The 15,298-nt window shown below is 39.4% G+C and overlaps 1 protein-coding gene across 2 annotated transcripts in view; it reads right to left on the minus strand.

Moving 5' to 3' along the window:
* Window positions 1-12,505, minus strand: part of wdr90 (WD repeat domain 90) — a 28,951-nt gene extending 16,446 nt beyond the window's left edge. For both annotated transcript variants that reach the window (XM_035997693.1, XM_035997692.1), the window contains exons 1-19: window positions 12,166-12,505; window positions 11,945-12,036; window positions 11,393-11,569; window positions 10,694-10,832; window positions 8,182-8,352; window positions 7,603-7,729; window positions 5,440-5,507; window positions 5,068-5,180; window positions 4,686-4,922; window positions 4,428-4,490; window positions 4,249-4,317; window positions 4,049-4,159; window positions 3,710-3,855; window positions 3,495-3,552; window positions 2,398-2,516; window positions 1,895-2,056; window positions 1,630-1,760; window positions 1,315-1,431; window positions 451-686 (exon numbers count right to left, since the gene is read on the minus strand). In XM_035997693.1, the coding sequence (XP_035853586.1) occupies window positions 451-686; window positions 1,315-1,431; window positions 1,630-1,760; window positions 1,895-2,056; window positions 2,398-2,516; window positions 3,495-3,552; window positions 3,710-3,855; window positions 4,049-4,159; window positions 4,249-4,317; window positions 4,428-4,490; window positions 4,686-4,922; window positions 5,068-5,180; window positions 5,440-5,507; window positions 7,603-7,729; window positions 8,182-8,352; window positions 10,694-10,832; window positions 11,393-11,569; window positions 11,945-12,036; window positions 12,166-12,178 (2,349 nt within the window). In that variant the 5' untranslated portion in view covers window positions 12,179-12,505. The remainder of the gene's footprint in view (window positions 1-450; window positions 687-1,314; window positions 1,432-1,629; window positions 1,761-1,894; window positions 2,057-2,397; window positions 2,517-3,494; window positions 3,553-3,709; window positions 3,856-4,048; window positions 4,160-4,248; window positions 4,318-4,427; window positions 4,491-4,685; window positions 4,923-5,067; window positions 5,181-5,439; window positions 5,508-7,602; window positions 7,730-8,181; window positions 8,353-10,693; window positions 10,833-11,392; window positions 11,570-11,944; window positions 12,037-12,165) is intronic.
* Window positions 12,506-15,298: the final 2,793 nt, after the last annotated feature.

The following is a 15,298-nucleotide window of genomic DNA, read 5'->3' on the forward strand; positions in this document are numbered from 1 at the left end:
CAGTAGAAAGAAAACTTTTTAGTTACTCAAAGTTATTTAAACAAGTTACTCCCAATATTTTGCTTTGTGGTTTAGTTTGCCACTGGGGAGTCTGGACTTGGGAGTGGACAGTATTTATACTGTATATAATTTTGCCAAAGCAGATTACCTTAACAACTATTTTCCTTTTTCTAAACCACAAAACAGTCTAACAGGGAACAAAAGCAGAGCCTTGCATGTCTTTGCTTCAACAGAGAAAGAACAACTGACAAAAAGCCACATTGAATGCCAATGTCAATTTTTTTTTTTTTTTAAAGTGAGATTGTGTACAGACCATAGACCTGTCAGGTTCAACAAATTGAAAGACATGGTGAATATTTATAAACAAAGCATTCAAATAGTAGGATCTGATTATTATAAAAAGGCAAAACAAAAAAAGCTGGAAAACACATTAATGTGGTATTGATTAACCTGATGTAAGGAATCCATATTCCAAATGCGCACTGTGCCATCTGAAGAGGCTGTTGTGAGATGGTGACGGATGCCATCCACACTGAAGCCGAGCACAGTGTCTGTATGTGACCTCATCAGCGTGTTGTAACCTCGGCTGCTCACATCAAGGAAACCCAGGTTACCGGTAGAGGTGGCTGCCAGGACCTGAAGGCTGTCTGATGAGACTGACACCAGGCTCACAGGTCCCTCATGCTCTGGAAAACAATGACATGTGTCCGAGTTATTCTCCAAATAGATTGTTTGGTCTGTGTGAGGATGTGAGGCTGCACATACACATCTCATATTCATGGACATGAATGTCAGTACACAAATGTGATGATGGCCAAAAGCAAATAATCCATATTTGCTGAATCCAATACTGTGGTTCCACTTCAGTAACTCTCAGACAACATTAAAAGTTAATGTTTAAACATAAAGTGTGTTTACAGTTCTTATGTTTCAAGAAGTATAGAATTACTGCCCTCTGCAGAGCTGAACGATAATAATTTGTTGATAATGATATCTATGCTACAGCTGTTCCTGTGAGTCAGTCAGCCAGTGATAATCGTATGCCGGCAAGCGATGTGTGATATACCTGGGCTTACTCTGTTAAATGTGATACATGATGACAATTTAAACATGGTGTGAAACTCCTAACTTCCAGTTTTCTGGCCGTTTTTAAACTGAGTTAATTGGCACTGTCAATCACCAACCTGAATAACACTCCCCCCTGCATACTAGAAAATGACGATCTAGACATACATGAACTAAAGATTATGTCACTCTCTGTGGAGCGGGAGCAGGCTTCTGTTAGTTTGCTGCAGGTCAAACTTATGTGCCTACCAGCCTCCAGGAAGACGGCAGAAAAATCAAGGGGCCAGAGCCGCAGGAAGCCATCTTCAGAGCCCGTGGCACAAAATGATGAGGACACACTGATGCTGTTGATGGCAATGCTTGGACCTGGGAGACACAGACAGACATGACACACACACAAACAAATCTTAAAGTCATGATATTCAGACATGCTTACACACCCACACCCACACACACACACACACCCCCACACCCACACCCACACACACAATGATGTCCTCAAAGCTCTTTACAAAGCGTTTTTCCCCTCTACCCAACCCTGCTTTAAACTACTAAACAACACACCTGTGTTAAAAGTCCATTTCTCCCTGTGGTTTGCATGCTGCGGTTGTGCAGGCAACAGCCTCCTGACATTTCTGACAACAACTCTGCTGTAGTCAATCTCAAAGATATAGCCACTCCGACTGCTGGCAAATCTATGGAAAGACAGTCAGAGCGGGAAAATAGTAATCTTTTAATATTCATGTTTTCAGTGGATTTGGTTTAAATTCATACTTCTTCTAATGCTACGTAAAATTAGATGGTTTCAGTGACTGGTTTGGTTACTCACAGTGTTCGATCATCAAGATGCTGGTTGGAAGAGTTTCCCTCCTCAAAGGCCACATCTGTGAAGTCCAGCGAGTGGTATTCCCCCAGGTTGACTGGACAGGAGCGCAGCGTCCCATTCCTCACTCGCCACAGGCGAATATTGTCACGCCCACATGACACCATCCTGAACCAGCACACTCAGATTAACCAATGCTTTCAAGAGTTATAATTTACTGACAAGTCAGCACAAGGCCTATTTCAAGGCCTTATCTTCTATCCTATATTTGCTGCAGACCTCTAACAAGACATGATACAGTATACATGGAGGTGTAGATCATTGGCTGTCGACATTATTAGACAAAACAAAGCAGATGCACCAGAATCATCAACAATTATTCTTTTCAGGTCAACAGATGGATGGACATATGCACAAAAATGTTCCCAAATATGCAAACATTGGCTAAAAAAAAAACAAAAAAAAAAAACTCTAATACACAACCAAAAAAACCAGAGAAGGTAGGGTACCTTGTATCATCAAAGAAGGCAACCTTCATGGTGTGGATGTCCACATCTGTGTGTGCTTTGGCTAAGATGGTCACCTCTCCAGCTTTACTAACGTTCATGGTGTTCCACACCACCACCATCTATGAAAGGTTGGATTAGGACGACAAACACAGTCAGCTCGCAGCTTTGCTGAGTCATAAAGTCAAATAAAGGGAGCAATTTAAAGCATGTTGTATTTAATTACAGTATATCAGCCTAAGTAATGATACAAGGGATTGCTTAGCATTTTTTCATCTGGATCTAATGATACCCATGGCTCTCTTTACAGATTCTGATTGCTGCTAATGCTACAATTATTACCTTTATACTAGTGGTGGGCGGATTGATCCAAATATCGATAATATCGATACCAACGTTGGTAGTGATATTGATCAATACCAGTGTAATGAGATTGATACTTTAGTTTTAGTTTCTCTCCAGTATGCACTGCTGCTGTTTCATCAAAGAGGCGACCTGGCTGTCTGTGTAAGTGCCACTGCTTTCAAGTGCCGCTCCTGTCACAGGCACACTTTGCTCCTCCTCCCCCCTCTTGTGATTTGATGTTGTAGCGTCACGTGACTCAGCGCCACCAGGCAAACAAGCAAGCAGCCAGGCCTAGCAGCAGCCAGCAGCATCACACACAGAAGCAGGATAGAGACGGAGCAGAAGAATGGCAGAGAGGAAGAGGAGCGCCGTGTGGCTATATTTTCAGGCCAAAAATGAAACAACGGCAAGCTGTATAATTTGTAAAAAGGCTGTAAGATACAGTGTTTATACAACAAATTTATACAAGCATATGAAAATCCTGTCCTGGGTTTTAATGTATTAATAATCCAAAGGAAAAGTCACAAAACCACTTAAAGGTCATGAAAATTCATTCAGATTTAGCAATTTGATGATGCATCCACCTTAATTATTAAAAAGTATCGGTATCGTATCGGTTTCGGCGATACTGGCCCTGTATTTACTTGGTATCTAATCAATACCAAATTTTGCAGTATCGCACCACCACTACTTTATACACAGATTAGAAATCTAAGCCCTTGATTTTTTTACGTGGGAACATTTGTGGCACTTACTGTTTTACTGTGGCTGTCTTTACCCACTCCACAGAGAATACCGCCACCGTATGAGAAGCTTGGAAAAGAAGAGAATAAAAAAGACAACATTCGTGTGAGTGAGCAGTGTTCAACATAAGCTTAGACCTCATTGTTTAATGTATAATATAATAGGCTTATTTTAATCTTAAAATAGCTGTGTGTGCGTGAGTGCATGTGTACAAGCAGTTGGTTACCTAAGAGATGATAATGAATGAGCATGAATCCTAAACATGGCCAGACAGTTTCCTTTGTGGTAGTTCCACACTCGAACTACACTGTGGTTGCCAGTTTGTGCTGAGGCCAGCAGTGTTGTGTTGCCATTAAAAGCCAGTGCAGACACCTACAGTGAAAACACATGGACAGATGTTACAAAAATTATATTTCTGTAATGAACACAGTGGAAAATCCGCTCTCTTTACAAAATCCAACCGCATTAGAAGGCCAGGATTTAGGCGAATCACCAAAGCACCTTATTTAGGATGCTGCCAGAATCAGCTGTGGCATTCTAGCACAACACATCACAGCAAATTTACCTTATCAGTGTGGCCGATGAAGAATCTCTGCTGGTTAGACGATATCTTCATAGAGACGATAATTGCGTGACACGGATACACCACTGCATCACCCGATTTGCTCCACAGGGCCTATAGTGTAACAAAGTACAGCTGTTAAACCTCCATCAGTCTGATTTAATAAATTTTATTTATGACCTTCAAAATTACAATGACCATACACATTTGGTAGTGGCTCCTCCAAAGCCGATGATTCGATTGAGTCTGAGAATCGGGTCTGGGAGCAGCTTCTAACAAGGAGAGAAGAAAAAGTAAAAGGCAAAGATTTGTAATGAGCTCTCAAACAAATGATGTCACCGCAGCTGTTTTCATTTCACTCTTTACTGTCCTCATCACTCACCTGCTGTCTGGTTTCTTTGGACGATGATAGATGGAAAGGATGTGGAACTGGAGTGCAAACAAACTGGGAATATAACAAGATCAACAGTGTTACCAATATTGCCACAAAACTGTACAAAGGCATCATGGAGTCAAAAGGACATACATTGTACTGAACATGATGTACAAAAAGTGAGAGGTACAGTATGTGGTATATAATGTGTTTTCTTGTGCTTTTAAGTTTAGCTAAATGTACAATCTAGTCAATATGGAGCTTCACCTCTTCTTCACTTTCCTCCCCATGTTTGCTGAAGCCGTCCTCAGGATGAATGTGCACATGTACTCCCCCGTCACTGGCATCCCAGAGAGACCTAGGTGTAAACTGCTGTGAGCTGGAGCATGTTGACTCCTGCTGATGCTGGTCATCATTACGGCAAAGCCAGTCATCATTCTGGTAAGTGGAAACTAAACCTAGCTCTGGTATGTTGGTCACCACGGGGGTTTGATTCCTCGGGAGCTGAGGAGACAGAAGGAGAAAACTGAATAAGAAAAGAAAAATCTTCCTAGAAAACTGTACAATATAAAGGCTTAAGCTCAACCATCTGCTATGTTTACACAGTTTGGAATCAAAGAGACTCGATTTGAATGTACTTCAGTCTTACTGATTTTTGAGTGGTGATCTGCTGGATCAGGGACACACGGTCCTGAACTGGTTTGCTGAGGTTGACACAGCGAGGTTCCTCTCTAATCGTGCTTCTTTGGTTAAAGACACGACCTGGGAGAGAAAGGAATATGAAAGTCAGTCATCTACATACCAGCTCTGATCCCACGCTTTTGTCCGGTAATAGTGATTTCTCTGAAAGTTCCAATGGCTCTTATTTATTTTGACGATCAAATGAAAACTATTTAACAAGTAAGAGCAGAACGGAAGACATTATACATGGCTAATTTGTTTTGGTGCAGAGAAAAGTAAAAATTGGAGTATGGCATAATAAGAGTATGGCATGGGCATCAAAAATAATGACTGTACTTACTAGACTCGGGCCTGGGATTGCCTTTTTGAATGGAGTCAAAGGGTAACTTTGTTCCCTCTGAGGGAAACCTGTTGGGGTAGGACAAGATGAGGGACTACATAGCAGTACACTGTGACAAAAGTGGGTAACTGTAGTTTTCTTAAATTAATAACAATATAGACTGTAGATCTTATTTTATACAACTGGGGCCTGTTTCACAAAACCAAGATAAGGGATTAAGCCGGGATTTCCCCGTTATCCTGGTCCCGACCAGGCTAACAGTCAGGATTTATTTAATCCTGGAGCCTTTTCTGATCACCCAGCAGTGGTTTTACCCTATTGTTATCAGCCTGGATTAAAATACAACAGGTGCATGTTGCTGTTCCTTTAAGTACTGTTATTATTTAAAGTTGGGACCATTATTTTTTTAAATAATTATTCATGTGACAGTCATTGTTACTGTTATATTGCTGTATGAAGACTGCTGTTCATATTGTTGTTAGAAGTTTGATGAATATATTATGACAGTTGTTGAGATAATTAGAAAAGGCTGATACAATTTCAAATGTGTTTTAAATGAAATCTGTTACTAAGGGCAATACATACAATGCTGTACATTTCTATAGTTGACTAATGCACCTTGAATTATTTTAGTTGATTTTTTTTTTAATTCTTTAACAATAAGGATCATGTTTGTTCCACTTCCATGTGCAGTGTATTTGGCATTCTTAGCACACAAATTGTGTTGTCCAGTAAACTGGGACTATGATTTGGGAGGATTGTACAATTTAAAGAACATATCCTAATTGTACAATCCTCCCAAATTATAGTCTTAGTTCACTGGACCAGTAACTATCTAGTGATGTAGGCTACTGTACGTTCATGTAACAACAGGGGAGAGGACACCCCAATGGTTTTTGACCTTATGTTTTGCTGGGGGGGAAATAACTGATGAATATACTCTGTTCCATTCATGTCTACAGTGTGCATGAAATTTATCACTTAATTATCTTTATAGTTTCTAGATTTTAGAGTCCAATTTCTTCAGTGTCTTTATTTTCTATGTCCATATATACAAGGGTGCAAGGCATATAATATGTAGAGAAGGAAACTCCTCTATAAAAAATAAAAAAAACGCGAGAAGAAGCGTGGCAGATAATAGCGCACCGACTGAATGATAAAAATATAAAAATAAATATATACATTGATGAACTACTGCTCTTAACTGAAACCATTCAATGAGTCACTTGTCATTTGCAAAAGCAAACAGTTGTACACTTTGCATTAAAAGCGAGCAGTGGAAGTTAATATGACTTAGGAAATTTATATTTTAGCCCATGAGAGAGAGGGAGGAACAGAGTTATCATACTTCCACAAGAAGCTGCTGCTCACTCTGTATAAAGTATGTACAATGCGTATTCTCCATTTTGGCATCAGTAAATCTGTGATCGACCTCGCGGTCTTTTGAGGAAAGCCGTGGACGCGCATCTATCTGAATTACTTCAGCCTGGCTCAACCTAGTCGCTCCTCCTCAGCCAGGCTTGGCCTTCGTGAAACGCGCCAAGCCAGGATGCACAGATTAGACTAGGTCAAGCCTGGCTTTATCAGTTATCCTGGATTTATATATTCTGCTTTTGTGAAACAGGCCCCTGGTGCTTTGAGGAAATAAATCTGTCATACGCAACTACTTGTAGTGTCTCGGTATTATTATTATTATTATTATTATTATTATTATTATTATTATTATTATTATTATTATTATTATTATTATCTCTGTTAAAGGTGCACTGATACGGGCGCCTGGGTAGCTCACCTGGTAGAGCGGGCGCCCATATATAGAGGTTTACTCCTCGACGCAGCAGCCGCGGGTTCGACTCCAACCTGCGGCCCTTTGCTGCGTGTCATTCCCCCTCTCTCTCCCCTTTCAAGTCTAAACTGTCCTATACAACTAAAGGCCTAAAATGCCCAAAAAATAATTAAAAACAAACAAACAAATAGGTGCACTGATACAGCGATTAATCCTGCTGTTATTAGTGTTTCACTAGTTACCCAACTGGGGATAAAAACAACAAAACACTTCCAAACAATATGGCCCCAGAAATGACAAACACAAAGTAGTTCAGGGTAGATTTTGCTACACAATTTCAGTGATGCACATTCTGTTGCCTGGTGAGGTTACCGTACCTGATATAATCATAGAGATCATGCCAGGAGCCTCCCTTGGGCACAGGATATGACATGTCTCTGGGTATAGGACCTGTTCCCTGAGAAGAAGCCAGACCCATCAGCTTGGCTTCACTGAAGGAAACTCCTGTTGAAAGAGATAATTGCACAAGTAGATGAGACAAGTAAAGATGTCATAAATGTATTAAGAGGACACTATGTAGTTTATTCAGACATCTGAGGATGCAGTATGATACGGGATAATAGGTATGTGAAGAAAATATTTTTACTCCAAAAAGGATTTGAAGTGCTCTCATAAATAAATATTCTCAGTATTCAATGTATTTGACTAAGGTAGTTTTGAATTGAGTAGTTTAAAGGTTGACAGGGTTCTTTGAGGCTTTAATAATGAAGCCATAGTTTTAACTGAAAAGCACTGCCGACAGCTTCTCTATATTAAAGTGCCCTTCAAAGAAGAGCACTTGGCATTGTTCTTACTATCCACATGACATTACCCCAAACTCGTAGAAAACCACCAGTGATATTCACATACAGAGATGAAGCGTGCCTATATACAGTAATATGTCTTCTGAGTCTCACCTGGATCTAGCAGCAGGTCGCTGGTAAACATGTTTTTCACCGCCATGTTGGCACAAAGCTTAATGCTCTTTAGTTGACTGTAGCAGCGGTTGAGGTAGACAGAGAGTGTGTACTGCAGATCCAGCATCAGACAGGTCCAACGAACCAAAGTGGGAGCTGGACCCACCAAACCTGGACCGCATAGACATGCAAGATTATTTTATATACAATACTTTTAAAACAAATGCATACGAACCATGGCTCATATACTATCCTACTACTATAATTGGAGAGCGGTGCGGTTTGTGTGTCCTTGCGTATCTTGAGAACCATTCATCCGACCTACTTCATACTTGGCAGTGTATTGCTGGGGACCCAAGGATGTGCCGTATCGAATTTGGCGCAATTTGGACATGCAACATGTTCAATTTTAATAAACTTTAAAGTGCTCATATTATGCTAATTTTCAGGTTCATAATTGTATTTAGAGGTTGTACCAGAATAGGTTTATGTGGTTTAATTTTCAAAAAACACCATATTTTTGTCGTACTGCACATTGCTGCAGCTCCTCTTTACACCCTGTGTGTTGAGCTCTCTGTTTTAGCTACCAAGTTAGGCATCGCACTTCTGTTCCATCTTTGTTGGGAGTCACACATGCGCAATAACTAGGTAAGCACTACTAGCTAGTCAGTTGCAGAGTATGAAGGCGTGCCATGCTAGCAGCTAGGCGAGCATTATAACGTGTGTTACAAAGTGACGAGCGTTTGTCACAGAAGTAAAGGCTGGACTACAATAGAGCTGTTTGGAGCAGTTTGTGAACAGTGTTTTCTCTGGAAGATGGTAAATCCCTTTGGGGTGGACTTTGGGCTTTTTCACTTTGTAAACTTATAACGTGCACAAAAAGATATATAACACAATAAAGGAAAGGGAAAAAGCCAAAAAGCATAATATGAGCACTTTAAATAAACCATAAGGGGCCGCTCTGTGCAGCAGCAGAGGCGGGGCTTCAGGCCTAAGCGGACTAAGTTTAGCATGTTGTCAGCAGCGGGTTACAGCTACTTTATAACCCGGTATTTAATATGTCAAAGCAAGCGACTAAATACACCTATTTGTAATAAATACCTCAGCTGAGTGTATTACACCGTGTGTTTCTAACCATGAATGCTGGCTATACTAACGTTAGAACCAAACTCTTCTTCACTTCCCTGGAGGCAACGAGCATCAGCAGATATCCTATTTTCTAGGGCTGCCCCCTCTTAGTCGATTAGTCGACTAATCGGTCGTTTTGGTCTTAGTCAACTAAGATTTCTTTAGTCGATTAGTCATGTTTTATGCTTTTTTCATGCTGAATGACTTATTTCCAAGAAACGTACGAGCACATCTCTGGTAAACACAAGAATTAAAGTGGTGCTTTTGTATGACTCTTTGCGGAGAAACTCAGATTTACAGATCTGTCGATTAAATCAACTAATCGATTAGTCGATACAATTGAATGAGTGTTAGTCGACTACGAATTCCTTCAATCGAGCACAGCCCTACTATTTTCCAGGGGCGGATTTAGTTTAATTGGGGGCCCCAGTGGTTGAAGAAGTACTACTCAAAGCTTTTTTTCTGAAGTAAAACAAATAAATAAATATTCATAATAAAACTATTAATACAGTACAGGTCCTGCATTCAAAAGTTGTCCTAAAGTAAAGAGTGAAAGAGAGACATTAATGATAATTATTATTATGTACTTCAATTTACTTTACGTCTGTTCAAGGTGGAGCTTTTAATATAATGCTGGACCTTTTAAATGAATAATAACGCATCATATTTTAATTGTTATATCTTGTGAGTAAAATCTGAATCTGCAACGTAACTAGTTCAATTCAATTCAATTTTGCTTTATTGACATGAACAAAGAAAACATGTTGTTGCCAAGGTAACTAGTTTTTCTGTCAGGTAAATGTAGAAGTACAATGTTGTACAATGTATTAGATAGGCCTACATTGGTGCACAAAAAAACAGCTTTGGTCGCTGCGTCCTCATTTGACGCTCCAAAATTGAAATCTGCTGTCTAACCAAATAGTTATATCTCCATTTAAACATGCAAAACCTTTTCTTTTCAGTCACATGAAACCACCAGCAACCACAGTAGGAATCATTGTAGCCTCGCTTCAGATGAGTTTGACATCGAGTTCAGCACACATGAAGAGTCATGGAATGAGGCGGAAGAGACGCACAAACTCAGAATAGACAACGCTTGATTTTTAGAGTTCAATGAACATGAAATGACAGCCTCCATAAAATAACTAAAGAGCTGATGGGATTACATTTCACTGAAATTGTACCACGTATGATTTCATGTGACAAAAAGAAAATGGATGGGTAGAAATAAAAATATTTGTATAGCTTATCAACATTCTCTACACTTCCAGATAACTTCTTCTGGCTTACTATCTGACTACTTCTAGCAGCACACATCTCAAGTAAATCTTCAAGTCGCCCTCGTCTATATAAGTATGATTGCATGTGTGTGCATGTAATTTACCATGTCTTGCGGATTTGGCCGTGCTTTCATAGACTGAATCCTTTGCAGATCCACACAGGAAAGGAAACTGAAGCCAAGTAGCTGTGGACTTAAACTCTTTGAACATGTTGGAAAAAGAGATACGGACCACCAGGCCCTCCTACACATCACAGCACACAAAGAGAGGGGGAAAGAAAATGTCTTCCTTCTTTTTTTAAATCAATTGCAATTAATGACATTCACCATAGTAACATTTATAGAATATATGGTTTGAATAATGTACTACTAAGTAAATTGCTGGGGTGTTCTTTTAATTTATTTTGTTTAATTTTAATAATATCTTCCACTGTCTGAGCTGATCACACGATACACGCATACGTGATATGCTTTAAAGTACCTGATTCTGAGCTAAATCAATTGGATTTAGCTACATAAATTAGAACAAAGAACCTCAAAAAGAGATCATGTACCCACTTCAGAATTTTAATAACATTGAAATGCCAACGCATTAAAAAGGCATGCTTTGAAATGTCAAAAGATTACAAAAAATGTTAATAATGCAGCTGTGGATTAGTTTCCTGATGGATTTCAAAATAAACTCCAGTCCCATGCGTTGTTAAATGATAGATTGTTTCGATAGCATAGATATATCAATGCACTTGATTTCATCACACATACACATACTCAGTCAGGATCATTAAATGAAAACAGGTCAGGTACCTCCACAGAAACATCCAAGTGGACTACAAAGTATTTGCCAGGGGTGGGCCTGAAGAGAAGATAGAAGTAGCGACCTGTCAGCCCCAGAGACTGGTTGCTGTTTTTGGGTACCAGGATGTAGCTGTTGGCAGGAACAGGACCCCTGATCCTAAACACGGAACACTTCAGTCTCTTGTCCTAGGGGATTTCAGGGAAAGTCACAATACTTATTGTTAAAAGTGATACTCCACACATAATCAAATCAATCACCTTGGGTAGTCTTGAAAGGTTTGGCGAGGTCTAAAAAGCTGTTGATTTAACCATACTATAACTAACGTTATAACAGATAAGAGGATTATGTGGCAGGACTGTTTTGAAAAGTTTTTATGGAGGTTTTGCTGAGTGGTCACTAGCTGACATGGAATTCAAGCACAGCTTCCTTAGGCAAACCTACAAACTTTTCACAGCCACCTGTCAAGCCTACAGCGGCTTTAGATATTCGAAAGAGAGTTTTGGGGGGGTCAAGTAAAAATGTAATATCACAAGTATAACGTTAGTGTGTAGCAAAGTTACCGTGTACGTTGACACATCCCCCTCTTTTGCCGACCTTTTCCAGTCTTCAACTCTGACGTGTTTGAATATGTTGACGTAAGGATGCTGCCAACCTGCGAAGTCAAAACAGGGTTCAGTAACTGTCGTTTCAAAATATGGCTTCTATCTCACAGTCTTTGTTGTTGTTGTTGTTGTTGTTGTGTAATTTGACCTTAATGAAAAACTTTAAAGTTCATTTTTACCTTTGGAGGCCATTGCTAGCGAATATCGCAAATGGGAAATCCACCTGTTGATGTCTCAGTCTTGCTTGTTAAAACTCGAGCAGATGTTAGTGTACATTTAGAGATGTTAGCTAGCAAACAAACAGCTAAATGACCCGTCTCCTTCTCCGTTTCCAAAAGACCAAAACGATAACATGCCGTTTCACATCATGATGAGATGCGAGGGCTTTTCCAGATCAGCCATGTAACGTTACCGAGTCAACAAAAGTTGATTTGACAACAAGTGCTTTTTACTGCAGCAGTTATATCCTTCCCGCTCCAGCCTCCGCCGTTGCCAACGACAGCACGACGCTCATGACGTGATTGCGTTGCTTTCCCTGGCGCTTCTGGGTAATGAAATTCACAGAGCAAAAAGGAACACAAAAGATAAACTGTGGCATTTTGGAATATGAGAGCAAAAAGGCTATGAATAATCAAACAATATATGATGTAAAGAAGACACTGCATATAGTTCTGGTGTAGATTAACTTTACAGTTCAAAATTACAACCTTTTTCAGGACTTAAGTTTATATTGACCATACTGCTTTTGTTTAACCAGTTCATTCTGCCCATCGATTACATCAAGTGATATAGCCTAGTGATCACCCCATACACTACTTTTCTTAGACAGAATTACCCATCCTGCAGTACTTATGTACCGCTTCCATCATCACACATTTAAAGTCAGTGTAAACAAATATCCTTTTAGTTTGTATACTCCATTAGTACTAAGGGTGTCTCTTCATTTCATACTCTGGAATATTTGGCCTTAAGTGGAGTTCTGGCCGACACACCTGAGGGAACCTGGTGATAAACCCAGAACTAGCACCTAGTGAGTGTCCACCCATTATCTTCACTACAATGACTCAACTAAAAGTATAAAAACACTTGACACTTCCTTTAAATACCTCCTTTGAACATTGTCACAGTACTTTGAGCCATGCATGTGTCGGCGGCGGCGTAAGACCTGTGCACCAATCTGCATCAAATCCACTGCCATGCATAAAACCCCAAGAGTCTGAACATTTTGGCGGATCAAATCTCTAAAACTTTTATGGATTATAAATACGGCACTTGGATTCCACATCGTATCTGGAGAAGCTTGGAGAAGCTTAATTAAACCAGGAGCAAAGAAACTGTAATTATCATCATCAGGAGCATTAGAAGTCTATTGTTATAAACTGTCTCGGGCAGGTGTTCTGTGTGCTGAATGATAAGATGTGTGAGGATACGTAGTGTTTTAAGGATGTCAAGCTCTGCAGGAAAAAGACAGTGGAAATTAAAGAGCATGCTGATCAGATCTGATTGATTGCTGTGTTTCTTCATGTCATGCTCACATTGTACCCACATTGGCTTCTAAGACACACAAACTGTATTTAGACTCCGATCTTTGCAGTTATAATCTTCATTAATGTTGCTACAGCTGTTGATATATTGCACTCATAGCAAACTACTAATTATAACACTCAATAAAGTCATTATTTTTTTAAGCCGTTCTCTGTGTACCTTATGTTTTGTGACTCACCATGCAGCATCCTCCTTCACAAACCAAGTGCATGAAGCTTTAGTAGGGTGCTATTTGCTGCCTAACTGCTGATAAATGTTGTGTTATTTACACCTCTGACTCTAAAACTAGGCATAAGACTACATCGTGAAAGGTGAAAGAAAGAAAATTGCCCAAAATATCCTGATTCATGTCCTTATCAGCCATGCTGTTAGCTGAGAAATATCTCATCAATTATTGGATGGATTGCCATGACATTTACAAAACATTCATGCCTTTTGGTGACTCACTGATTTTTTTTCCCTCTAGCACTATCTGAAATGTGACATTTAGTTTTTCAGTGAAATGTTATACAGTTCAGGACTTTTCATGTTATCAGGTCAAAATTGGAATTTGCCCAATACTTTGGTTTATGACCAAATACAATGCAAAACTAATGACATTCCCATCAGTCTACATTGTGTTTACTGATAATTAGCACATGTTAGCATGTAACGCTAAATTAAGATGGTGAACATGTTACAGTACATGCATGTTAGCATTGTCATTGTGAGTATGTTAGCACGCCGACGTTAGCAATAAACGCAAAGCACCGCTGTGCCTATGTGCTACCTCACAGAGCTGCTAGCATGGCTGTAAAGGAACACAATTAACCATCAAAAGTTAATAAGATTCAATAATAAAACGTAAATATAGATGTGTATAAATCAGAGATTATGTTAAACAGTTATTTTTAAGGCCAAATGTAAAAATTAGACCTTTGATCCATAAGACAAACTTCACTGAGCTGGGAAATCTAAATCATTCTGCTAATTAAAAAGTGGTTGAATATCAAAATATTTGCCAAGAGAAGAGGCACATTGCTAACAACCAATTGCTTTTTAAATGTAAATTGTTTATTCAAAGGTATAGGTTGGTAAAGGTATACAGCTGGTGCTAGGCAGACATAATAAATCAAATAGCCGACGCTGAAGTTATGAAGCCATTCCAGTCCTCATTAAAATGCTCATATTGTGTTCATTTTCAGGTTCATAATTATATTTAGAGGTTATATTAGAATAGGTTTACATGGTTTAATTTTCAAAAAACACCATATTTTTGTCATACTGCACATTGCTGCAGCTCCTCTTTTCACCCTGTGTGTTGAGCTCTCTGTTTTAGCTACAGAGTGAGACATTGCACTTCTGTTCCATCTTTGTTGGGAGTCACACATGTGCAGTAGCTAAGTAAGGACTACCAGCTAGTCGGAAGCAGAGTATGAGGGCGTGCCACACTAGCAGCTAGGCGAGCATTATAACGTGTGTTACAAAGTGACGCACGTTTGTCACAGAAGTAAAGGCTGGACTACAATAGAGCTGTTTGGAGCAGTTTGTGAACAGTGTTTTCTGTTGGAGATGGTAAGTCCCTTTGGAGTGGACTTTTTGTAAACCTATAACATGCACAAAAAAGATATATAACACAATAAAGGAAAGGGGAAAAAGCCAAAAAGCATAATATGAGCACTTTAAATAATAATGTGTTTATGAGTATTATGTCAGCAGCAGAATGATAGAACCGTAGACTTTTTTGACAAATCTATGCCCTTGTAAAAACCACAAGTGGAATATAAC

Source organism: Sander lucioperca, chromosome 22 (assembly GCF_008315115.2).
Source record: "Sander lucioperca isolate FBNREF2018 chromosome 22, SLUC_FBN_1.2, whole genome shotgun sequence".
Taxonomy (NCBI): domain Eukaryota; kingdom Metazoa; phylum Chordata; class Actinopteri; order Perciformes; family Percidae; genus Sander; species Sander lucioperca.